Consider the following 27,746-nt stretch of genomic DNA (forward strand, 5'->3'; position numbering starts at 1 on the left):
ATGTCTCACCACCAACACTACCAGCGAGGCCCTCATGGCCGCACCATGAGCTCTGACGATAGGAGCTCTCCGCCAGTCAACAAGAGCTCCACGCCGGTTCACAAGAGCGCCTCCTCCTCTTCCTCTTCCCAGCGCGACAGTCGGCAGGTAATTGGAGTCTAAGTGGAGTTTCTAGAAATAGAAGCACTTTGAATGAATGTAACTTGAGCAGTGGTGATATAGGGAGTGAATATTATTTTTGGTCGCTGCAGTCTTCTTTCAGTGCCATCCTCTTGTGAGAGTTTACGCAAACGGAAGGGAACTGCCAGGCAATAGTAAAGCGTGGAATATGACTTCAGCAGTTTTAGTGTGCCGGGCAAAAACTGTCAAAAAACATTAGTTGATGACTTGGTCATTTAAAAAAAATCAGCTGCCCCCAATTTTCTCTGCAGATATTTTATGTGTGCAATTAGTGTTTTCTTTGTAGGATTGTCCTCGACTTACTTTGTCGACTAAAGCAGAACAGAAACTTAACATTTGTATTAATCTTGCAAAATGTGTTAACTATCTACCTTTCTGTGCGGCCAAAGCGTACCGTATGACCTCAAACTGTACAGGTCAATTCCCAACATAAACACGGTTTTGTCTATTGACAATTCCAAACAGCAATTGACAGAAACAGAAAGGCAGCATGATGTCATGCAATTACACTGCTGACTCAAAGCAGGAAGAAAATGGATAAACACTAACAAATGGCAAAGAAGAGGCGAAACATATCTTTTGCCAGGTCTGTAGTGAAGCTCAGTTTGATTTATCTCAGTCAAGGCTACTCACAGCAATAGTACTCCAAAATATCTTGCCAGAGATCCATCCAGTCGTCCAACAGACAGATTATTGATCGTTCGGGCAATTAATCATGGGTTGTGACGCCCCCTCAAACTAAACACCAAACACAACCGATCTGGAAGAAATTCATGTCAATCCTATTAATTCAGTGTTTAAATTGTTTCTTTATTGTTCTGGTGCCCTCTGCAGATTAATTCAGCCATACAGAACAATGTTTTCTGATACTGACAAATGATTAATAGTTAATTTTCTCTGAAAAGTCCATTAGGAAAAAGACTATCAACCCCTCAATACCTTATCAACTGATTAGATGACTAATTGGCCAAGTCGGAGCAGCCATATTCCCTGGTTTGTAAGTAAAAACCTTGCAGAGGCGTGGTAAACAATGAGGTACACTCTTATTTCACAGTTCACAGGACAAGTGCTTAAACGTAGCCCCGGCAGTAAGCCGTTTGAAGCCCCCAGCCCGCCTTACCTCTGAGCTGCTGTCTCACTGTGGCCGCGCAGAAACCGGACACCGAAACTGGAATCTCTGACATCACAGCTTTTCCGTCGGCACAAACAAGGTGATGCATATTTCATGAGCGACAGGCGGAGGGCTCGGCGCTCTGCTGAACATGTGGCACGCTCTGGTATGCTGTGTGGCAGCCGAGCTTTGTCCACGCCGCGGGAGATGGCTTTCTGAGGAGAAAAGGCAGTTGGTCTGAGAAATGGGGCCGGTTTGAAGCGACGGCCTGCTGCTTGACGAGACCGGCAGTTAACCCGTCTGTTCATTGTTCCTTTCTTTCATATCACTACTTGCTTTTGATAACAAGGCCTCCATGGGTGAAGGGTCTCAGCATTTCATTTGCCAGCGGCCCCTCTGAGAGCGAGGTTATCTACCAGCACCTCTTCTCTTATACATCTCCTTTAATGTGTTTAATGAAGTCAGGTACTATCCAAAGAGGCAGCCGCTAACATAGAAATAAAGTGTTTGTCAAGTAGATTCCTTTGAATTTTGCATACCATCTTGATCAAGACTTCGAGATAGTCAGCAGCATATCATGAATTTAAAATGAGTTCTTGATTGTTGCGGCGGTATTGTGTTATGATCTCCCGTGCTGGCTAAGTGATGCAGCGATGTACCTGAGGGCGATCTAGACACTTGATCTGTCTACTACGGAGGCAGGTACACGGCTCAAAAACAGTTATAGTTACAAATCTTTTTCCATTCAGCTGCCTCTGGGTTTCAGCTCACAACCATTATAAATATGTACAAGGTAAGAAAGAGCATATGCCTGATGAGTACAGTTTAAGAAACTGCTCTAAAGTCACAGTAAAATGGAGGAAAAGTGTCTTTAGCCTCTAAATTGGCATAGCTTAATGAATGCGGCGTGATACGGCGCTGTAGAGGGCTGTTGCTCTCCACCCTCACACACTCACCCGCGTTAGATAGTAGACAAAGTTTTGATCGTTATCCCTCCATGTTGGTGAAAGACTCAAGAAAAGGTTATGTCTGCCTTTGAAACCACAGTGGAAAGCAATCTCAACACAAGGTCTTCTTTTTATTTTTATTTGAAAAATGTCGGTGGACACATAACATGACAAACATGCATTTCAACTGACACTTCCATCTTTTTCTTGACATATACAAACAATACAACATACCACCCCTCCCACTGGTACACCCACCTAGAGTAGAGGAAAATAAATACATAAAAATAAATAAAAAGAGCTCACCTCATTTCGCCGAGCCAGACGTCTGCACACATACACGCACCTAAACACACACATCTCTGGTACATCTGAACGTAAACACACCTGCTTCACTCTGCACATCAAACAGTCATCACATCACACAATCATATCCACAAGCTAATTGGCAGCAGTTCTGGCCAGTAGGCAGAAACCAGAGCGGCCAAATTATCGCCTATCCAACAATCAGATTAAAACATGAAGAAAAGAAGAAGAAAAAAGGGTTATGTCTATTGTGCGCCTAATGATTTAGGGACTATACCAAAAGATACTGCTAGGGGGCATCAGGCATAGTTTTGAGTTTACCCAAGTATGTCAGAACCGGGTCCCAGGTGGAAAAGAATTTGTTCCTTGACCCCCTCCGCGAGTATTTAATTTTCTCTAGATGAATGAATTGCATCAGGTCACCAAACCACATAGATGTCTTGGGTGGGTTTGTTGATTTCCAGTGCAACAATATTCTTCTACGTGCAAGAAGTGTCATGCTGTTTTTATGTTTTTTTGTTATTGTGCAGTGTTGTCTGTCTGTGACACCAAATATAGCTGAAGTTGCGTTGGGTTGGAGATCAATAATAACAGCCTCAGAAAGTGTTTTAAAGATCGTACACCAGTAAGATGTCAAGCAGGGCATGACCAGAACATATGAGTTAAGTTGGCTGGGGTGTGATGGCATCTGCTACAACTAGCATCCGAGTTAGGGTATATTTTAGCTAATCTTGCTTTTGAAAAATGAGCTCGATGCAGAACTTTGAATTGGATTATGCCGAGTTTTGCATAAGACGAGCTGTCATTCACTCTTTGTAGAGCTTTTTAGCAGCTTTCTGTTGCTTCACACTGTCTTCCTCAACAGATGGAGTTTTCTATGTTTTCATAGCTCAAATATCAATTTTTCACGTACACAACAGGGGTGGAAATCTCGAGGCACCTCACAACTCGATTCCAAAGTCTACGATGTGAATATAAAACGATTAGCGATTCATCTTGGTGCATCAACTTTTTTTCGATGCATATTTCATGATTTCAAAAAAAAAATGAATTTACTTCCATTATCTTTTGTTAATTCAATATTAGTAACAAATAGAAGATATGTGTATACTGGAGGGTTACATTTCCAGCACTGCAAAGAGAACCAACAATAATATAAATAAAATAATGCCTGTAGAAGTATCCTAGTAGTAAAAACACAGAATTCCATGTTCTGAATCATTTTACATAACAAGCTCGCCTTATTTACAAATAAATAATACAGAATAATATAGCCAATGAGCATTCAGCTCTCATACAAAAATATGTATTTCTGGAACAAGTGTGCTCAAACTACAGTGATAAAGTGTGTGGTTACGATCACACTTTATTCTGTGGTAACGGATGTCCACACATGGCGTGTTACTATCATTCGACCCGCTTACCTCAGTGACCCCAGGACTTTAGCTTTGGTTTTGTAAACAACACGCATGTGTATCATGTCTGTTGCGTTCAGGGCCAGCAGTAAGGAATGGACGGCCTGGTGCCACAGAATTGTTACAGGTGATCACAACGTTGAGAAGTCCCAATTATTGAGTCATAATCATTCAAGAGAGAATCCTAAATTATCTAAGAATCATTTTGTTCCTCCCACTTTGGAAACTGGAAAAGGGTCCATTTAGTAGCTGTTGTTGAGCTTTCAATCATATAACATGATTTTCATGACAACTGAGCGAATCGTGGGACAGCGAGTAAATGGACCTGGTGGTTAGACTGCACTATCCCCAAGGTCAAGAATGGACTTTTATAAATTATTGTTAGTGATTTGTAAGGATGTCTCCAGCATATTTATTTGTCTAATTTATTTGACACTAAGCCAAGTTATACCTGCACATAATCACAGAGCTTTCCTGCATCGCCGTCTGCTTACTGTGTTATGTATGTTGTATAGTGGGCCGGTGCTGAAGAGACTATGCAGTAAAATACATCTTCCCCGGGGACATCCTGGGGAAGCACAGTAGACGCTGAGAAAATACCTGAGCTAGCTTGGCTGCGCCTCAGTTTCTGAGGAAAAATGAGAGCGGGGCATTTTGTTGGGGGAAAGCCTTAAATGAGATCCAGGCCCCATTTTACAATCAATATATGTCACTTTCCCCTCTGCTGAGGACTGCTGTTCACTCTGGAGATCCTCATGAGAGCAATTAGAGGCACCACCTGCAGTAAGCACGCACACACACACACACACACACACACACACACACACACACACACACACACACACACACACACACACACACACACACACACACACTTTGTGGATCAAGACATTACACTTTCAGGATGTCGCTGCAACTATCCATTTTTCCCCTTGCTGCTTGTCATTTCCTGGTTAGATAGTGTTTCGGCTTGGAGATAGTAGGAGAAATAGATGGAGTCACATGCTGCCTATGAGTTGCTCTATGGTCAGATAATGTCTGTTTTTATGTTAATGACCATAACAAAACCAATGTTAGTGTAGATGAAAGAATGATGGAGCACTTGCACTGACAGCAGCATCAATCAGTATCTTTCCTGTCCTGTAAAGATGTATTTCTTTATGTATTCTATTGGTTATTCTATTGTCTAATGTGCTGGTTTGACATGTATTATCAGACATGACTTGTCTGATAATATACTTTTCCTCAGCACACAGCAGAGCAATTAAAAAAGGAGAGGATAGAGAACAGAAATAAACTGGCACATCCTCTTTCTAAATATCTTAATATGAGGAGTGTGGCTTATTGTCTCATAAATTGTGCCGTGAAAAAAAGTCAGATTGTTCCCCAAGTGACTATATCATTTTTTAGAACTATTGGTCCCAATCTTGACTGAAAATAACACAATGTCAGGCCCCTTCTCATCATGAGGTTGGCTCAATCAATATTTTAAATGTATTTTTACAAACTATATATTTTTTATGTACTTTGACTGTTTTAAAGAAAATACATAAAAGTGCAGATCAATAATTTATCATAATATAAATATTGCTGGTCTGTAAATGGCCTGTTTTTGTACCCCTTTCTTGTCGGTTTTGAATATGTTTGTTTAATTTTCTAAACAAATTCAACCCCAGGGCAAAAAGCTACTGTTTCCAAGGTCAAGAATGAACTTTCATGTTCACACATCCTGAGTTCCCCTCCTCTTCCTCAGTTTCCGAAGATGTTTACACTGAATCAGCCTCAGTATCTCTCCTACAAGTCAGCAGATCACACATGTGGACTTTGGGTGTGTAACTGAATCTGTGGTGTTCACACAGAGGACGAGTCTCTCAGGGTGAGCTTCTCCCCCATTAGGCCAGTCAGACCCTGCAGTGAAATCCATCTTCACAACAATGCCTCTGTGGTTATTATTTGCTGAAATATCATTGTTGAGTGGTAATTGTGGTAGAAGAGGTGGGAACATTTTACAGTTATTCGATCAAGGAGTACAGTATTTTCTTACACAAGTACAATAGGAGACCACATACTCAGATCTGAAACTTGAATTATTTAGTATTTGGTATTTCGAACACACGTGATGAGGTTAGCTGAATTTACTAGACTGAAGTATTAAGCAATTTACCAATTTACCACCACACCACCTCTACCTTTACATGCTATCCTTCACCCCACCTACCAATCATCCACCTTTTGAATATAACCTTTATTCACCATGGGCCTCTTGGCTGCATCGCTTGTCAGTGCTCTCCTTGTTCGGCTTGTAAGTTTAGGTGGACGGCCGTCTCTTGCCATGCTCTTTCTATTTCCGGGTAATGGATTGAACAGTGCTTCGTGACATGTTCAAAGCTTGGGACATCTTTTTATAGCCTAACTCTGCTTTAAACTTCTCCACAACTTTATCTCTGACCTGTCTGGTGTGTTCCTTGGACTTCATGGTCCTGTTTGCTCCCCAATATTCTCTTAACAAACCTCTGAGGCCGTCACAGAACAGCTGTATTTGTACTGAGATTAGATTACACACAGGTGGACTCTATTTAGTCATTCGGTCAACATGCAATCATTCAGCAGTCATCAGGCAACTCTGAAGGCAATTGGTTGCACTCAGAGAAAAGGGGGCTAAATAATTTTGCACATTGCACTTTTCAGTTTTTGTATTCGTGACAAAAATTTAAAATCATGTATAATTAGGGCCCGAGTACTGATGTAGTCAGAGTCGAGGACCTATTGTTATTCGAATGTTTATTTATTATTCTTCACCAATGCGCAGGGAAAAGAGGTGCTTGGGATGAACCTAAATTCTTCAAAATTTGCACACCCATCCGACTCGGCGAAAATTTTAATATAATTTGGGTGTGTAAAATATTTCTATACTTTGGCTTGCTTCTCTTAGTCGGTCAATCAGATCAACTTCTAATTCCTTCTAGACAAACATAAGACTTTCATGACGCCAGCCCACAAAGCTTTTGATGTTTCGTGAAACGCTGTTGCCGTGGCGACCCATCCTTCGCGGTCAACAATAAAGTCCCTTTTGAGGGACTAGGCATGCTCGACACGTAACTAAACTTGGCAGACACATTTAAAGGCAAAGATGTAGTTACCTGATGTGATTTGAATGACTCAAAATGGCACTTTGGCTCGATAGCGCCCCCTACAAATATTCAATTAAGCAGCCCCAGCGCTACGGTTGACCTACATGTATGAAACCTGGTAGCCATATGTAACACATGTAAACTTGCTCTAAACCGTACAGGAAGTCAGATAGCGCCCCCTAAAAAAACGTGTGTTTTTTTTGACAACCTGTGAGATGTGATAGCCCACAGTTTTTGGCCTGAAATTTGGCACACATGTCCGGTTGTGTCTGCTCTACAAAAAAGTACGTGGTCGTATTAAACTCCGCCGACTTAGAATTTCAACTATTTTTAATTTTGTGAAAAACAATTTTATACCCAAATTTTCCTAAACGCTGGGTTCAATTTGTGCAAAATTCTCTGTGGATCATTAATGGTTCAATTTCATGCAAATATATCAAAAGCTTGTTTGTATCTCATTGTGTTCAGAAGAAAAGGACCATTGGACTTCTCAGGAGAAAATTCAACTAAATTCAACAAAGCAGCCCTTGCAGTACGTTCAACATAGACATACAATATTTGATAGGCGTATATACCACATATCAACTTACAAATAAGTCTCTTGGGACCATGCTCTAAACCGTACCGGAAGTCGGCAAATTTCATTTTCTTCGTTCATTTCTAGTTCAAATTGCCATAGTTTACCAGTAGGTTGCGCTTTGACTATGAGTTAATATTGACATGCAGAAGTCTTTAAGCCATTACTCTCATAAAGCATGTTAACTTTGGAACAGTTTTGACACAGTACAGTGGAGTTACAACAGCTTGCTGCATGATCACGAACCATATGAAATAGTCGTCACACCACTTCCACGCCGTTCCATGAAACCTCAAGCTTTTGATCACTTTTAATACATATTTGTATCTTTTATATATATTTATATACATATTTACATGTATAAAATATATATACATATATTCCATTTTCTAGAGGTCAACCTTTCTGCAAAAAAGAGGAAATATGTGTCTGTCATCACATCAAATGACAGAACTCAGTCTGCGCTTCCAAGATCTTTCTGCCATTGAGAAAGAATTCAAGCTGTTCTCAACTCCCTTCCTGATGATGCAGAAGAAGTGAAGAGAGTCTGAACTAGAACTGATGGAGATGCAGTGATGAATTTCTGAAGAACCAGCTTCAGTTTCCCTCCCTACCGACTTCTACTGGAGCTTGGAAAAGGCCCAAAAGGCCAAATTTCCTCTGATGTGATTCTTTTATATATAAATATATATATATATATATATATATATCCCTCTAAATTAAAGCTGCTCACAGCTGTGACTGAGCCGAAGGATCGCCGGCTCTCCCGGCCTCGAACATCCGCCTGGCAGGCGAACGTTCTCGGACGGACGAGCCGGCGATCCTTCGGCTTACCTCGCGAGGGCCCAGTCACAGCTGCGAGCAGCTTTAATTTTATTTGTACTTCACAATTGTGTGACACTTTGTGTTGGTCTTTCACATAAAATCTCCAGAGGTACGTAGCTTGTTACTTAAAAAAACCTGGCCTTAATTTTCTTTATTTTGGGTAATAAATAAATGATTATATTAGGCCCTTAGATCTAACACTCCCATGATTAAACAGATTTGTCTGTTTTGTTACTTTTATCACTCTTGTTATTACATCATTACGTTTTATTGCACTCGACTAACCGTAAAGTAGGAAATAAAATGAAGTGAACTGAAACAATTGGAAGATCTTTTGATTAATATTTGATCGTATTGTGTTTATGTAGTCCTTCAGTCATTGAGCAGTCAGTAGAGACACAGTTACACTTCACGAAGAGCAGCGTCTGTGTCAGAAGCAGATGTGTGAGAGACACTTGCCATCAGAAGTGGGCAGTTGGACTGATATTTAAAGTGCTGATTTCGCCAAAGGTGTCCCCAAGGAGTGTTTGTCCTCTCTCCTGCTTAGGGAGACGATAACTGTAAAGTGTAAGTCATTGCAGCATTCAAACGTCTGCTGTGCTACAGGTTCTCTTCAGGTAGTGGACACTAGAAGACCTTCACAGGATTGATTTAGTTAGTTGATGATTGGGATTATAAACGTAATTTGAGTGTTCTGGCATCTACTGTAACCATGTTGTTAAACTGATGTGAAAAAAAGGCAAAAAGCTAAATTAATTCAAAGTTATCCGGTATCAAACGAACACGCTCGTGGAGCAAACCTTTAAACTTTTTGACAGATAAGCAGACCGCTTCTGTTTAAGTCTGCCAGTAAGATGAATGAATGTGGAAATCACTTTGGCTGAATTCAGTTTGGTATTTAAGGTCAAATAACAAAAGCGAATCCTCTGACTACGTGTAGCCAGAAGTTGAGTGGACTATTCCTCATGAGGCATTTAATGATTTCTATCGTTAATGGTTCGGATCTTAAAATGATTCCCAGGAAAGTGCATTCAATTGCAATATTTGCCGGACAAAGCCATTCTTTATTTAGTGCGGTATTGATTTATTAATTTAGATCCAGTTGAAAGTCTGTTTGTAATGCCCCAGATAACGCACAGGAAGTTTGTCTGAAGGGTTTCTCAAAGACCGCTGCTTGTTATTGCCTCTTAGAGAGGGTGCTTGTCACGTTTAAGGCTGTTATGGTCTGAATACAGAAGCGTTGATGTATCAATCATTTCACATTATACAGTTGAATTGTTCAACTGATAATGACGTAATTGCTTCGGGCATAATAAGTAGACCGTTATCTTTTATGACATGATTGCTTTGAATGGTGATGTACATTTTTGCTAATGAAGTTGAGCTGCTCCACTTCCTCAATTGCACAGGGCCACTGGAGGGAGGGGCTCTCGTCAGCGGAGAAACATGACCTCATCAACAAACAGATCTGTTTGCCGGTCATTAGATTAAACACGCTGTTGTCTCCTTTTGTTAAATGTCCTGCAAGCCAAGGTCGGGTGTCGTAGCGCACACCCAACCAGCTGTCTTGGAGGTTGAGGCGTCACACGAAGCAGTGAAGCGCCACGAGCTATTATTTGGTTTTCCGAAGAAAACATGTTACGTTGTGCGTTTTGCCATGAAGGCGGATTCAAGTATGAAATCCAAAATCTGACCTTTTTTTCGCAAATATTACATTTAAATGCATTCCTTTGTATTAATAATGTACTTAATATGATTGCGAACAGCCCAAAAATACACAATGTTAATGTATTTTACAACATCGGCAGACTATTGCAGTCAGACGATTAGCTGTCAGTCAAAGTTGGTTACGCTCACTTTTTTTTTTTCTCACCTTTTGACGCTCCATTAATATCACGGTTCCTCAATGTTCACCCTCTCTGTGACAAATGTCAAGAAACCTCTTTAACCTTCAGTTTTTTACTGTCCTACTGATTAAGAACTGATTATACTGACGCACTCTGAGGAATATGAGGCATTTAGTAAATGAACTGCTTCTCAATAACACATTGTCCACTAAGCGCTAATAAACTTCCCTCCAGTGAAGCTGTGGATCACATAACTAGCTGACATATTACACTTCAAGATAATTAGGGTTTATCTTGATTAATAAACCAAAGCAATTTAAAAAATCATGGTCACCATTTATTGTGTTTCCTAAACAACACACACATTGAACACAAACTCCAAAGTAGTGCCTCTTTTTCCGTTCTCTTTTCTATTTTGCGCCATTTTAAGGAAATTGTGTTCAAATTGAAGCAGATCCCTATTCTGTATAAATGGTAAAAGTTTTGCAGAAATGCTCCAGTAACATTATTTGAAAGAAACGTTATGGTTGCTTTCTCCAGCTAAAGTTTAAAACACAGAGCGAAGCTCAGTTGCAGACCTGTTCCTTTGTGATTGTTTAATGCCACTAAAACAATCCTCTAAATGATCAAATAAGCAAAAGTTTTGGAGATAAAAAGACTGGTGGTCTGGCAACATTAGCAAACCACCTCTCAACTGTCATCAGATTTTCATTAAAATGTTCCTTTTGTTGTTGTTTTGTCAAATATGATAACTTCTCCCATGACATTTTATACTATTACAACTGTCTTTTACTATATTGTCATTCATTCTCTTTCTGCCTCCCCTTATGGGGGCCAGCAGGAGGAGATGTAGTTCTTGACATTAATAAACACTGAAGTCTGATTACCACTACACTACAGTGTTTTGTAAATAATGTATTAAATATTCGGACTTAAGCACAAAATAACATCTGAAGTACGCTAAATGGATCATATGGGATGTTTTACCTGTCCCTGCCTGACTTTGCTGTCCCTCTACTCCAGAGATGTCACTTTGATTTACAAACCTAGTCGTAGCTGGAAGAGCAGAGTCAGGGGAAATCTAATGGAGTGGAAATGCTGAGAAAGCAGGAGGAATTTGAATGGGGCAGTATTTCTTTAAATGTGTAGTACAGGGGGAAAAGAATAAAGAAGCGTTAAGCGTATTCCTGTGGTTTAGACGTTGGGCATGACTTGAGCATCTCTTCTTTTCATGACTTTTTTTGATATCTCTGTTTTCTTCCTATTCTGGAGGAGGGTTTGTTCTGACTCCACTTCTTTTTATTCCTGTCTAGGAGGCAGACAGCTGGGAAATCATTGAGGGGCTGAAAATCGGCCAGAGCAACGTGCAGAGGCCTGATAAACACGAGGGTTTTATGTTGAAGAAGCGGAAATGGCCCCTGAAAGGCTGGCACAAGGTAAGATCTCCAGACAAAGTGAAACACAAAAGCTTTTGTTGGGGGAAAAACACTTTCAAAATTAGCCGCTTCTTGAATGTTAAACAGTTTGCTGTCTGGTGAAGAAATACGGTAAGTTCCCCTTTTCATTCCCCTTGCTTTACCCTCTCTGGGCCTCTTCCACAAGCAATGTTTCCTTTGAAGTCACCGCCTTCAGCATCAGCTTAGCTGTTGTTTTCTTAAAACACTGGAATGAAAGTGGAAATGAGTCCCTGTTGCCACCATATTTGAACACCACAGAACACACAACTAATATGAGAGAAAAAATGGTAGACGACCTGAATCCACAATATAACCAATGTGATATATGTATTCAATGTCTGCCCTTCCTGTTATTCAAGCAACACATTTTTTTTCTGCTTATATTCTCTGCAGCGTTTTTTTGTCCTGGACAATGGTATCCTGAAGTACTCCAAGTCCCCCATTGATGTAAGTAACTCTGACTATATAACCCACAGGCAGAAACAGGGCAGCCTGGCCTGATATAAGCGTGGCTGGACAATGACTCAGCAGAAACATCTGCAACACGGGTCATAATGTTCAATGTGTTTCAGCACGACATGTCACTTTGCAGGAAAGCTCACAATTTTACGGACAAAGTGGAAAAGTAACACATGACTGTGAAGAGACCAAAGAATCATGCACTCTGTGGATCAAAATTGCTGGTAAAATGTGTGTAGATTAAATGATCAATCAATCAGTTAACTGTTTCAGCTCTACCTGTTTTGGCTAAACAAATTTTACCTGAAGACTGGAACATTGTTAAAGGTGCAAGATACGAGATTGGGAACATTTCGATTGCCTCTCGACATGGTGACGGCCAGTCAGCCCACCACAGCTAACGGTGCTAACAGCGCAAACAACAGCAACAGTGCTGACAGACCTCACCTGAGGGGGAAGCGGAGGGTGGATGCTACACGTCCGTGCCGCCGCCGTTATCAGCTGTAACCGTCATACGAGAGCGGTTCAGAGCAGCGGCCATGAGCTAATCAGTGGGGGACGCTCACATGTGCTAACTTATTATGTCAATAAAGAAAAGAGGAGCTCTGATAACAACTTACACAGAGGGAGAGCTCATTCTCTGCTCAGGTAGACATCCCTCCATTATATGTTTACATAGCTAATAGTTGATTGCTGCTATATTAATGTACAGCTCCTTTTATAGTGAATACAAGTGATCAACAGTATGGGAGTTTCTTTGGTTTCTTCAGACATTATTTAGTTGTAAATGTAGTTACAGATAAAAATGACTTGTGCACACATTATTTAACTGTTAACTTTGAGTAAACTGCGCTTTTAGTAGACTGATGTGTTGATCACTTACCTTAGATCCAAAAAGGCAAACTTCATGGTAGCATCGACGTTGGCCTCTCTGTCATGTCCATCAAGAAGAGAGCCCGTCGCATCGACCTGGACACTGAGGAGCATATCTATCACCTGAAGGTAACACTGATGGGACGAGTCAATGTTGTCATTTCAGCAGCGATAAACAGGACAGGAGAGCACAGGGTTGAAAGCTGTCTCCCCCTTTAGGTTAAATCTCAAGACATCTTTGATGCCTGGGTGTCCAAGCTGCGTCATCACCGGCTTTACCGACAGAACGAGATTGTGCGATCTCCCCGGGAGGCCACCATGCGAACGTTTCCTCCCCCAGCTGCCCTGGAGTCGCCCAAACCTGCCTCAAGTGTGGTACGTGAAGCCAAGGTGAGAATCCTACGATTATCTTCTCTATTAACCATTAAATCCTCGGATTTATAAAAGGTTCCCAAAAGCCCCCAAGTGAAATGTTCTTGTCTTGTCAGAAGAACAGTCCAAAGATATTCAATTTTCAATTATATTTAATGGAGAAAAGCAGCAATCCTCACTTTGTAAAAGCTTGAACCAGACACTATTTATGTGCTTAAACAATATTTGAAATTATTAATCATCGGAATTATTGCTGAGGAATTTCCTTCACAGAGATCAGCTGAAAAAGACAGTGTTACAAATGGGATGTTGACATAGACTTCTCTAATCAAAGTAACCTGAATATTTATTACTTTTTTCTTATTTTACTACTATCTCTTGCTGCTGTAATCCTGCAATTTCCCCACTGCGGGACTAATAAAGGATTATCTTATCTTATGTTTTCCTACTGCTACTCTGTATCGAGCTTGAAAGCTGTCTCAGCAGAGTGCAAAGACTTATTCAAGAAGGGTACTTCATGGGGAAGGAGACATCACTAAGTTCTGTTTTCATAGGGAACTGGGATAGTGTCCCAAAATATCATCCAGAAGAGAGGAAGTAAAACTCACTGAACATTTACAGTAACGGCAGAAACTCTAAATGGTCAGACAAGATCGTGTCTGTCTCTGTTGGGATCACCCACCTGATAACTGTACTGTGTGCAATGTTGTCTTTTCAACTGCAAATGGCTGGTGTTAATTTAATATATTTTTAAGCCAATATTTTACTAAATTTAATTTTAACACATCGTGTAACCGTGTCTATGATCTGTGTGGCTATTTCATGGACTAATGGTCGTGAATGTGTACACTGATATCTGCCCAATTCAGTCCCACTGAATGTAACAAAATAGTTGATTAAAAAGATGACAATCAGAAACATGACTCAGACTGAAGAGCTTGTCCAGTTTAACTCTTTCATTAAAGCTTCTGTAACTGAAGTCAAATAACATAAGAGTGAGGGCTGAAGCTGCCGTTCAACACCAGAGAGAATATCTATAATACGTCAGTTTGATCTCTTTACAGCAGTTTTCAGCAACGTAACGTTTGTAGTTTGCCAGCCGGTTTAACAGATTATTTAAAGTATTCCCAAATTCTAGCAACGGTTATTTACATGATCAGTCTCATGGTCCCTGGTCAATGTTGACGCTTCTGAACTGTGTGTAAATGTGAGGATGCAGCCAGAGCAGGTTCTCCTGGGAGGGTGTCTCTCATGCAGGCCATTAGAGGTGATCAGGAGAATCTGGATTCAGAGCAGCTGGCTGCAGCCTGATGAGCTCTCCCAAAAGAACAGCTTAAGCATGAGTCTCTAATCCTAGAGTCAGAATGAACTGCTACATCAAAGAGCTTTGGAGGGAGGACCATCATATGTTGGTTGGTTACCAATGACTAGTGTTGATATGAATTTTCTTTTGCATGCTGTAACACGCACTGTTTAATGTTTTTATCTCAAGATATCCCCCAACAAGTACAGATATAAGGATATGGAGTAGCCATCCAGTGGGAAGTGGCCAGCTTCTTATGCCACTATTCCATTAAATACATTGATCTTAATTCTTGCATATTTAATGAGTTTGCCCACCCGATAGTAAATATGTAGAACAGAATGTCCGCGGGACATTGTTTGGTGTAAGACCGGTGGAGTATTATTTTTCCATTCAGTAGTTATTAGACGACACTATTTCAGCAATGTCTCTAATATAGCTGACTTCGTACATGGTCACATAGTTTAGTAATTAATGTTACACAACAGCATTTGCACTGCAATGTGTTTCAAAGCTAAAACACGAGACAATACTTTTGCTGAAAAAGAAAGTTGAAATTGAGATGATAGCCCTGGTAACCGGACGTCTCCTCCCTCTCCACAACTTAATGTTGTGTGCCTATAACAGGTGGGCTCCGGTACTTAAACAAATAGCACGACACACCTGGTAGTCAGGTGTTTGGCCGATAGCCTGCTCTTACGGAAATGTTGTTCATAAAAGTGAACTGCTCTCTTATGGGGTCAAACCAACCAATCAGATGTTATTAGTTATTTCGATGTGGCATTTTTATAATTGGTTGAATCAACGAAGATGAAATAACATGCTTCATATTTTTTTTTTATTTGGGGCCATTTATTAAGAAAAAAAGCTAAATATTTGCAGCTGCCATGTTCTCAAATGTAATGATTCGTTCTTAATCGAACAAAACAAGGAATTCAAAGACATCAGTTGGAGCAATTGAAAGTTTCTGGCATCTATTACACCAGAGGTTTACACACAGAATATTCCTTCTTTCACAATGTCAGTACCACTTGAACTGAAGTATGTTCAAAACCAGCTGAACAAGTAACACATTTTGAACACAGTACAGTAAACTCTGACGTGAAGTTCCAGACAAAACAATCTTGCCTCTGTGTCTGTTCCCCTTTAACCCCTCAGCAGGCCAAGCCGAGCAGCTTGCCCTGGCAGCCGGAGGCCCCCAGTAGCAACAGCAACAGCAGCCTGCCGGCCTCCTACAGTAACGGCCAGAGCAAGGTAGTGGCTTGGCTGCAGGAATCTGAGGAGATGGACAAGTGCTCAGAGGGTAAGTGCAATCTTCTTCCTCGTGCTGGGAACAAATCTGATTTCATAAAGAAGTTACTGTCAGTCTTCTGAACCCTGAGAGAAGGATTGATCCCCATTTCACGACTCGCAACACTGAATGTGAATTGATTTTTTTCTTTTAGAGCTTGCACGATGTCAGTCCAATCTGACTGATCTAAGCCGGCTATTGCAGAGTTTGGAGATTCTACAAAGGACCCAGTCAGCGCCCAACTTCACAGATATGCAGGTATATAAAGACACAGACAAAGACTTATTTTTTAAAGTGGCCTTTTTTCCACCAGGGAGGTCACCTTGACTACCTGTCTAGAAAGACAGGATTAACACATGCCTGCTTCTCCAACTGATCTGTATCTATTGAATTTAAAGTTTTTAGTATTATAATTTTGGGCTGAAATGCATTTTTTAAACACCGCACATTTAATTTACCTCAATAATTTGTTTGCAACTCATCGGTGGGAACGTTGTCCGGTTTTTCCATTTCAGTGCAATGCTTTTGCTTTATTTATTTATGTATGTGTTTGTTCTATTCTAACCACTTTTTGCATATTTTGATCCACGTGTGTTACAAAGACCAATTGTGTAGAATTGTCAAAGAAAGAAAAGCGCTTGAACAGAAGATGGAGAACAAAAAGTGTCGGCAAAGACGCAAAATTCCAGCTTCAGGTACCTAAGTCACACACACATATACTGCACTTAGTAAACATTAGATAGTATGAAGTCTCCTTGTAATCCTTATCATTTATTTATGACGCAATTGATACGTATATAGTGAATATATTATTATGTATAGTAGTTATTGTATTTCATTGATTTCTTTGTTGGATTTTTGTTTCAATAACCACAATAATTGTGTCCAAAAACTCCTTCAGTTCTATGTAACTATCTAATGAGCTGATCAACAAAATGGAAAAATACTTTCAGACACTACTCGGGTCATTACACTGCTGTTTCCCAATTAAAATGAGCCAGATCAGCGTCGACTGGTGGACGCTACATTTTTGTATTAAATACATATTGTGAGTTTCTTCGCATCGAAATGCTCTGAGTGAATTTAAGTTCCCCCGAGAAGCAGTAATTCAGCGTATATAGCTCAAGCTTTCATTGTGAAAGGTTAGAAGTAAAGTTGTCAATGTTGGGGCAATAAACGTACAAATAAATAAATATATATATAGTATTTTGTGGCTGTTTGGGTTGTGATGCGCTAACTCTCCTCACATTGAATATATTATTTTTTCGGATGGATTTGGATTATGGATTTGTCTCAAGCGTGCTGCTCTCTCCTCTCGTCCATTTTTGCTTCAGCGCAATGCGTGATGTGTTTAGTGCTCGCTTAGTCATCGGTTGCACACTACTTTTCATGAGGCACTGTGGGATACTTTGAGTCCACTATATAGGCTATAATCATGCTCACTCATGCTCATATTCGGAATGCTCTACAAAATGGTCAACTCACTATATAGTCAGTAGGGAGTGATTTGGGCCAATATATTTTGCACATGAAGTACACCAAAGTAATCTTTCAATATGAAAGTGGTTTTAAAAGTTTGGTACTGGCCAGAGAGACACTGATGTAACAGATTACAGTCACAGGTTTGATTCCTTCATGAGCCTGTATGTCCAGCTGAAGTGTTTTTGAAGAGTGAAATATACTCCATAGCATTTATTTTTTATTTTTGTATTGATCTTTTTGGTTCTTTAAATGGTCTGCACTGCAACTGGCACTCATCAATGTGATCTTTCATGGCCTAATTTTCCTTTATTTTGCCTAATATATTCATCTGCAAGTTCTAAAAAAGACTAAATGTGCTTTCATACACTGTTGCTTTTCTTTTTAACCACCTAATATTAAGACGTTCTTCTCTCGTGAATATATTTGCTATCTCCGAATCTAAAAGCTCCTCAATAGTCTTTCGTCCTTAGAGATTTAGTAGATGTAGTAAGTCAAAGACAGCAGGATTTGTTGTTCGTCCCAAATAACAGAGCTTCTGTCACATCTACAGGACTAAACATTCAATTGCCTTTGATTTGCTAGTTATTGGTGTCTCAAACCCTCATGAATGAGACTCCTCATGAATTTGAACTCAGAGAGAATATTATCAGTAGGTGTAGAAGAATGAGGATGGAGTTATTTTGTTTTGGTATTACCCTTTAAAATCATTTCTAGGACAGTAATGAGAACAGTAATGAGAACGTCTCACTGCTCCCCAGTGTAACATGTTGGTGTGATAACTGGTATCATTATGGTGTGTAATTTTGAGTTAGCTGTGCCTTATTGGACCACGGTTCTTGTTCTTCACTGTTGGTTCTGTCAGACAAACGGCACATTATTGCGCCCGTCAGCTGACTGACTGGTCCTCTGTGGTCGTCCTCTCTCTCCAGGTCCCTCTGTCTGCCAGCATGTCCCCTGTCCGTCTCCACTCATCCAACCCCAACCTGTGTGCCGAGCTGGTGGACTTTGCACCCCCTGTCTCCCGGCTGACAGATAGTGTTGAGTGTGCCAGTGACTACATTAAACTTCAGGAGGAATTCTGCACAATTGCCCAGAAAGGTAGGGAGGCAGGCAGCATGCACGCATGGCTGCAGGGTGTTAAGGCGAGATGTGTCCGAGTGTCATATGTAAATGATAGAGGATTATTCTGCTTGCTTACAACCTAGATCACATTTTCATACATTAGTTTTGCCAATTATTTCTGTTGGTTATGATGCCATTGTACTTGCCAAGTTCATTTCTGAGATCGTTGAACAATAAAAACAAGTCAGACAGAAAAGAAAACAATCACACAATTAGCTATCAGTTTACCTCCAAATATAAACTGCTTGTTCACGACTTGTTCAATTAATGTCGTCGTTTTCCCAGATACCAGCGATTAACATTTTATTGTCACATATAGAAACAATGGCCAAAGCTAAAGTCTGAATACACTTTTTTTTCACATTATAATTTACTATATATAATGTTGGTAATTTTACCTGATAGTAATAGAAATCACATGAAAAGTTTATTTTGGTGAACTAAAACTAACTCAATGTGTCACTGGGTTTATTCAATATAGCTATAATAATAATCATCATAATAAGAATATGTTTTATTTATTGAGCACTTTTCAAGATACTCAAAGAAGCATTACTATTTTAAAAAAAAAATGTAAAGCCTAGAAAACTAAAACACAATACAGGGGAGAAGTAGAACAGGATTTGTTAATCAAACATCAAAAGTATATGGAAGGCCATTTCCATCAGTAAAATAAAAATAATTATGACATAAAAAATCATAATTATCCGATAGAAAGTCATAATTATGAGATAAAAAGTCAAAGGTATGATATAGAAATTCATAATTATGAGATAGAACGTCGAAATTATGAGATAAGAAAGTCAAAATTATGACTTTTTATCTCATAATTATGACTTCTATCAGATAATTATGACTTTCTATCTCATAATTTTTTTCTTTTACTTGCGGAAATGGGCTTCTATAAAAGCATGTGTGTTGAGGATAATGTTTTTCTTTTCGAGGATTGTGACAATGCAACGGAGAATAACTTCTACATGATGCTGTTTTAATTTGATCCTGTCTCTGCAGTCCACTCCCTGCTGAAGTCGGCCTTCAACACAGTAGCCATAGAGAAAGAAAAGATCAAACAGATTCTGTCTGAACAGGAGCAGTCAGACCAATCAGCCCAGATCAACTCTCTCAGGAAGTCTCTGTCACAGGTAATAGACTGTCTTCAACCATTGCCTATGATTTCTCTTTTTTTCTACCATTAGTTAGGGTTAGTTATTCTGAGCCGTTTGTCTCACATATTTGTCCTCTTCACATTCTTAAAGCATGAATAGTATGATGCTGTGTTAACAGGACATTAATGGGGAAATAACTGCAATAATCTGAGCCATGTATCTTTCTACACTATTCTACAACTACACTATTGTCACGTTATGAGATACTCTCACAACGACGGTGTGTCAGATGAAACACACAAGCTACAGTTGCAGCAGTCACTGTAATCACAATTGAAAAAGATGACGTGCGGAGATGAAAGCACAAGCAAGTGAATAGTGAAAGTTCAATCATCTTTTCCCAAATTAATTGAGAGAGAAAGATGTGCTGTGCAGTTCATTAACTCGCCTCCTTGGGGCTGTCGCTCTACCCCAGTGATTTAATTGGACTGTTCCTCTGCTAACAATCGACATCATTTCAGTGAAATGTTTCTTCTGCTTTATCTCCACTTTGTTCCTAATTGGATAGTTGCGTGACAATATTGTTGGAGGCTGGAGGTCAGGTTTTTGTGGGTTTTTGAGTTCTGTGGGAAGGATTCAGGGTCATGACAGCGACAGCTGCTGATGTCAGCTGTTTTAATCTCTCCGGGGTTTGTCACTGAGTTAATTTAGTCTGTTTGATGTTTTATTTCATGTGTACACATTTACGTGTGAGTGGCTATAATCAATATGTTTATTTGCAATCATATGAAGAGATAATTATCACCTCATTCTGCAGTTCCCCTCAGCTCTACTCATTGTTTTAGTGTCTGTTTTAAATAAAAATATGAATAAATTCAGATATTTCTTTAGTCTATCTTGAATATTCACATGTCCATATGCATGTTTAGAGAGTCATTTGTCCATTGTGAGCATTCCTCCTGTTAAAACTGGCCTTGAAGAGACATCCTCTAAAAGATGACAGACAAAAAAAACAACTGTCCTCGTTCTAAGCAATGATGTATTTCAAAGTTGGGCTTGAGCAGTCTTGAATTTGTCAAAGAAGTGGTATCCTTGTCCTGGCACCAAGAAAACACTGATCATGAAATCACAAAGAGGACATTTCCTACTAAATGACCGTAACTTTGGAAGATATTCGCTTCGACTTCTGAGCCGTCCTATTAGCTGAAAGTAACCTGTGAAGACTGGCTTTTGACCGCCATCTTTTACAGAGTAGTTGCTAAGGGATCGCTTCGCTGCCAGTATGGAGAGGAGGAATGTCAACAACTTCTCATGTAAGATAATTGAGATATCCTTGACAAAAGATCCAACCAATCCTTTTTTCTACAATTTTCCTTTTTATTATAAGCTTTTAAAAGTCCAGTGCATCAGACACTATATCTTTCCTCCACCCCTGCCCGACAGTATCAGACAAAACAGTATCAGACAATCTACAAAGCAAGTGGAAAATAAACCACACTTGTATTATTTACTTTTATTATTATTCAGGCCCTGTCCCAAAATGCAGAACTTCGAACCCGACTCAATCGCATTCACTCTGAATCTGTCCTGACTGAACAAGTTGTCAGTGTGAAGATCATCTCCACGCCTGATGAGGTAGGTCTCTGTGGTCAATCTGTCACCAACAGAGCAAATTTCTGACTCTTACATTGCTAAAACAATGAGGCTTTCCAGGCTGACCGGATAGTTGGGGTGTTTGCATTCATCAGTTGCATTATTGATTCCTGTGCTTATAGACTGATGGTTTTTCCAGTGCACCCTGGCAGGTAAGCTTTAAGGATCAGTACTCTATGCACAACCTGACATCAAGGTTAATGAAAAAAAATGACTAATTAGAAACGGATGGGAGCTTGCCCTCAGGCAAGGATACATATGCTGCGAAATGAACCCTGTGTCGTCTTCCGGTGGTGTTTGTGTTTTTTCAGATCTGTTTTGGTTCTTAAACGTGTCATCATAGCAAGACACAGTGAACATCTCGTGTGTTTGCTTGTGTTTTTCCTGCAGGCTGGAGAACAGATGGGGATCCCTCTGACTCAGCAGGCCTCTAATGAGAGTCGACTTTCCATGTCGGAGTCTGTCTCTGAGTTCTTTGATGCCCAGGAAGTGCTTCTGTCAGCCAGCTCGTCGGAGAATGAGGTATAAGAGAGTTGAGACGATCGAGTGTTTAAGAAAGGACGGCAGTTTGGACCGTAAGCGGCGGGTTGTAGAGGAAGGAAGGGGTTGAACTAGCCCTGCTGCTGGGAAGCCAGATAAAACGTCACTGCGATGGCGATGTGTGGAGCTGGAGTTAGTCAGCATTTACTGAGAGCAGCATGAAAAGCAGAGATAGCATATAACAAAAACTCAAATAAAAGCCAGGCACACAGGAGGATGTCTGTTCAATCTGCCCCGAGGCGCCATCCCTTAGTTGTGTCACAAAATCATAACACTCTTCTCCTGTCTGTTCCTCTTGATTTGTATCTTCTGTCTTTGTTCAAAAAGGCAGTTTGTACCATCACTTCACACTCCTGCGAACAGATTGATCCAAATATATGTGGCCTCTGAAGAGCCATTAAGCATTGTAGCTCCCAGGCATACGTTGAGCCGTGTTGACGTATTACTCCCCAAGGAAAATTCATCAACCCTCCCATCATCCAGCTCCAACAGTGGGCCCATTCAGACCAGTGTTAGCTATTACAACAAGTTGTAGTTGCTACAATATGCTCCACTTTGGCAGCGGCAATGGCCGCATTGTGTTTGCTATATATAAAGTATGAAAATGCTGCAGCGCCTCATCTTGTGATTACTGCAGTGGGACAGATAGCCGACGACTGCTGCAGTTTGTTAGCCACTGGCAAAACTGTGTTTGTGTTGTACTCTACCGCACTGACTCACTCCGCTCTGTACCTGTTCCCCTCGCAGGGCTCAGACGATGAGTCATATGTCAGCGATGTGAGTGATAACATTTCAGAGGACAACGCCAGTGTGACCGATAACGTCTCCAGACAAAGTAGGTCCAATCCTGCACCATCATGAGCACCAAGCATGCACGATTTCCTCGTTAGAAATGAATGGAGCGGGATCCCAGTCGGTGGATCAGCCGTGCTTCCTTTTCAACATCCACGCACACAGACACATCTGGCAGGATCATTTATCAATGTTGCAGAGGCAATTGACTTTGCAGCGTTGCTCTGTGCCAAGGGCTTCTCTGAGACTTTATGAAAGCAAACTTTGTAACAAGGGATGGGATCTCATCATCTTTGTCACATACCCCACAGGAATATATATTATCTCACAAAGCACTGTGAAAGTTGGGTAATTTTACAGGGATTTAGATATAGAAATGCAACAAAAATGTGATATTTTCTACACATTTCTACGTAGACTCACTGCCATTTTAACAGATTTGATGTTGTAAACCCGACAGCAACCACAGCAAAAGTGATGTGTCCCAGTTAGTTGACAGCAAAACCAATCAAATAAAATCCTGGCTTCTCACCAGAAATAAGGAGACGTGACCTCATCACACATGTTTTAGCCTCCACTGACAAACAGTGTGTTTCTGGATGTTTTAGGATGGTCCTTTGCTATATTTCTGTCCTTTTCATCCCATACAAGCCTGTACAAGACCTTTCCAGACACTATAGTGCACCAGGCGAACCAGAGGACACAGAACCTTACCTTTGATTGTCCCAAAGCTTTAAACATCCTACTAATGAGAATGGATTATATATGTATTTAATTTTCTGATATTACTTACTATTGGTTTACCTACTTTATTCAGGTCCATTTCATGTCTACTGTTTAAATCTGCAATTCATAATTTCTTAATCTGATGATTATTTCTTCAATTATTCCCTAATCATTTAGTCTATAAAATGTCAGTCACAGATTTCCCAGATCTGACTTTAAATGTCTTGTTTTATCAAATCAAGAGAAATATATATTTCAGTTTACTGTCAAATGAATGAGAAGTTTCTCATTTCTATAGATACATTAAGGGACTCATTTCTGCAGCTCTCTTATTGTTTTCAATTAGATTTTATATAAAATGCTGTGATTTGTTGTTTTAAACATGCTGCACCTTGTGCTTTATAAAGGGAGATTATGATTATATCATTAAGACCATGTTACAGAGGAGAGCAGAGACGGTCACAGTTCATGTTGGACCGATTGTTAGTGAGGTGCTATTCTTCTTCATCCCAGTGGCCAACGGAGACTTTGCTGGCAGTGCCTTCCGTAACGGCCGGCGAAGCTGCCTGCCGGCGCCGTGTCCCGACACCAGCAACATTAACCTCTGGAACATCTTGAGGAACAACATTGGCAAGGACCTGTCCAAAGTGTCTATGCCCGTGGAGCTCAACGAGCCCCTCAACACCTTGCAGCGTATGTGCGAAGAGCTGGAGTACAGCGAGCTGCTGGACAAAGCTGCTGAGACCGAGGATCCCTTTGAGCGCATGGTAAAGAAGCCGTCAGTCACAAGCACTCAAATCAAATGTTCATCCGGTTAGGTGCAAGAACGTGATGACACCTGCATTGCTGTAATTCAATGTGTGGGTGGTTTTAAATTCCTGCTGTATTTTGTGTCCATCATACCGGTATTTGTTTATGTATGAGGTGACATTGTCAGTCACAACCAACACAAATAGTCTCACTCAGACGCCCGTCTGCAAGGGGGGGGATATGCTCTGATGCAGCTGTCGACCTTGCATCCTCCTATTTTAATCTGTCTCCTGTCCTTTTGATAGCGGCTAGTGCATGCTAATGTTTGGCTTATTCGCGACGAAGCCTTTTAATACGAAGTGATTAATCCCCTCTTGTTTATATTGGCTGTGTTGCTCTGACTCTCTGACAGGTTGTCGTCGCTGCTTTTGCCGTCTCCGGCTACTCATCTACTTACTACAGAGCAGGAAGTAAGCCATTCAACCCGCTACTCGGAGAGAGTTATGAATGTATTCGGGAAGACAAGGGCTTCTGTTTTTTCTCCGAACAGGTATGTTGTTTTTTTTGTTTGGCGAATGAAATGTTTTTAGATACAACGTGCATTTTAAACAGAAGCATTATCTTGGATATATCGGTGATGGCAACAATAAACTGATTCAAATGTGGTGGTTCTCACGAAACACCTTTTTGGGTACAACTCAAGAATTAACATTCTAATTTTTAAAATTTCACACAAATGATGAAGCTGACGTTTTGAACAGACATGGACGTAAACTGCGACTTGACTGCTTGGCGGAGGCGGTAATTCTAGTCTGATCTTGTGTCACAGGTGAGCCACCATCCTCCCATCTCTGCCTGCCACTGTGAGTCGAAGAACTTCACCTTCTGGCAAGGTAAGTTACATCCCTAATTAGTGAGGGGTGATCTTCACGGGGACTGTGGCTTAGGAGCTCAGCCTTCCAGTCTCATTTTGCCCTTTTCATATCCAGCTGAATCTTTACTGATTTAAAATGGCTTTTTTTTCTAACATTTTGAAAATAAATGCAACGACTTGAGTGATCAATACATTGTTTTTTATTTCTTATGTTGTTTACCTTACCTTTCAGATGTGAGATGGAAAAACAAGTTCTGGGGGAAATCAATGGAGATATTACCAATCGGGACTGTGAATCTTATGATTCCCAGGTATCTTTGATCCAGCAGCTTTGAGTAATGTTTAAAACCAAATCCACAGATTCATCTCTACAATCAAGGTTGTTATTGTATATTCATAGGTTTGGAGATCAATATGAATGGAACAAAGTCACCACCTGTGTGCACAACATCCTCAGTGGACAACGGTGGATCGAACACTACGGGGAGATCACCATCAGAAACACAAAGAGCAGCGCTTGCCTCTGCAAACTTACTTTCGTCAAGGTAAAACCCCTTCAGCAATCATTGTTAAGAAGTGATTTAAAAGCACTGCATTGTCAACATGATGTTTGTCTTTCAGGGAAACTACTGGAGTTCTAATGTGAATGAGGTGCAAGGATTTGTGATGGATCAAGAAGGGAAAGTGATCCACAGGCTTTTTGGAAAATGGCACGAGGGCCTTTACTGTGGTGTCCCGCCCTCCGCCAAATGCATCTGGAGGCCAGGTAGGCACTGGGTCTCTGTACTTCACCCTCTGACTGGTGTTACTGGTCACTTAAGGTCCACTGGAACTTTTTTGACAATATATGTTTTTCCTTGTCACATTTCAGTCGATGGGGTAGGAAAGATAACAAAGATTAGAATTGATTTTTAAGATACTTGCTTCCGTTCTTTCCTCTCCTTATCAGGCTCCATGCCGACAGATTATGAGCTGTACTACGGCTTCACCAGGTTTGCCATTGAATTGAATGAACTTTGCCCCGAGTTGAAAGATGTTCTGCCCCGAACAGACGCCAGATTCAGGCCTGATCAAAGGTACAGCATCACATCCTCAGCTGCTACCGAATGCAACATAAAATGCCATTGATTTCCCAAAAAAAGTATTATTCTGGGGAGTTAATCTTGTATTTGTCTGAGTGCAGACTTCACAAAATGAGTGAATGCTTGAGTTTTGTAAACACATGTGTTGCTGCCGTTCTTTGTACAACCATCTGATGTTTGGGTCACGCAGGCATCTGGAAGAGGGGAACTTGGAGATGGCGTCCTCAGACAAGCAGCGCATTGAAGACCTGCAGAGAGTCCGGAGAAAGTGCAACGATGAGAGCAACATCAAGCTGGAACCACGCTTCTTCAAGTAAGCACAGTACTAGGAACCAGATGCATAAAACTCAAAGACAGAGACATGTATACGCATTCTTATTGAATGAAATATTCTCCTCATCACTTTCAATTACAACTGTCACTTCTCCATCTTTCCTTCCAGGAAAGTGGTTGATGCCAATCGCAGGGAGAGGTGGGTCTCCAACAACACGTACTGGGAGCTCCGCAAAAACCCCGGCTTCATCAATATAGAATCTACAATGAACCTGTGGTAGCACACGGATTGCCATGTCCATCTTACCTTCATCGCAGACAGGACGGCTGTTGCCTATGCACAATAAGGTGTGAAGAGAAACATCCGTGTGCAGGGATACGAGCGACTACAGAGCTAAAGGATGGCCCGATGCCCAGCAACCCTGCCGAGGTTCTGTGGCACTGCCACACGGTCATCCATCCATGGAAACATCCTATAGGATCACCTTCATTGTGCTTGTGGAAGCTGGGTTGTCAGTGCAACAACCGTACCACTCCCATGTAGATCTTTCCTCCGCTCCTTTGACTTCTGAGTATGTCCTTGCCTTAAAAAGACACCCATACAAGTCACATGATTTAACGCTTTTACGTTGAAGCCATTTGATTTCTGACAGCAGTTTGGGGTAGACTAGTCTATGAAGTAGACCTTTTTGATTACCTACGAATACCTATTTGCATGTTTAGAGAGCAGCTTTCACTGGCATAAAGCCGCATTTACTATATCATCAATCATTGTAGAAAAAAGGTATTTTTATAAAATATCTTGGACTCATTTAGTGAAATAGCATTATGTAAATTGGCAGATTTTATTTGTTTTTGCCTTTTTAATACTGTTGAATCTGTGTGATAGCAGTACTTTCTCTCGGGAAACAACTAATTTAAAATGAATCTCAACTGCAGCAGAGTCAGTATGGCGACCATAGATGGAGGTATTAATGAATATTTTCAAACAGCGGCTCTCAAAAGCTGATAATAGTGTGGAAGGAGAAGTAGGGATCAAAATGTAAATCCTATTCCAGTGTTTTGGACATGTGATAGCAGGAGACGCCTACAACTTTCACAAAATGTTTTCTTCTTGAAGCGGTCCACACAGATCTGTTATGGATTCCAGTTTCGCCTCACAGTGGAGATTCTGTGTAAATAGAGGGTCAACCTCACCCGGCCCCACTGTCTAAGTTTAAACATTGTTACATGAAACCACCTTCTTTTGAAT

General features: G+C 40.6%; 1 protein-coding gene across 5 annotated transcripts; it reads left to right on the forward strand.

Moving 5' to 3' along the window:
- On the forward strand, window positions 1–27,416 carry osbpl6 (oxysterol binding protein-like 6; the record flags this gene model as incomplete). Of its 5 annotated transcripts, none has more annotated exons than XM_079230444.1 (22): window positions 1–147; window positions 11,653–11,775; window positions 12,190–12,243; window positions 13,144–13,257; window positions 13,348–13,518; window positions 15,965–16,106; window positions 16,249–16,352; window positions 16,697–16,822; window positions 18,506–18,674; window positions 19,710–19,840; window positions 21,332–21,439; window positions 21,848–21,979; window positions 22,745–22,832; window positions 24,029–24,282; window positions 24,678–24,815; window positions 25,095–25,158; window positions 25,372–25,450; window positions 25,540–25,684; window positions 25,761–25,905; window positions 26,089–26,215; window positions 26,412–26,534; window positions 26,664–27,416. In XM_079230444.1, the coding sequence occupies 22 exons, from the start codon at window positions 1–3 to the stop codon at window positions 26,773–26,775; spliced, it is 2,796 nt and encodes a 931-aa protein (XP_079086570.1). In that variant the 3' UTR covers window positions 26,776–27,416. The 5 variants fall into 5 exon arrangements, with proteins under 5 accessions (XP_079086570.1, XP_079086569.1, XP_079086571.1 ...); XM_079230443.1 differs by having other exon boundaries at window positions 16,697–16,789; window positions 18,467–18,674; XM_079230445.1 differs by having other exon boundaries at window positions 16,697–16,789.
- Between the last annotated feature and the right edge of the window lie 330 nt (window positions 27,417–27,746).

Source organism: Taurulus bubalis (genome assembly GCF_910589615.1).
Source record: "Taurulus bubalis genome assembly, chromosome: 15".
Taxonomy (NCBI): Eukaryota; Metazoa; Chordata; class Actinopteri; order Perciformes; family Cottidae; genus Taurulus; species Taurulus bubalis.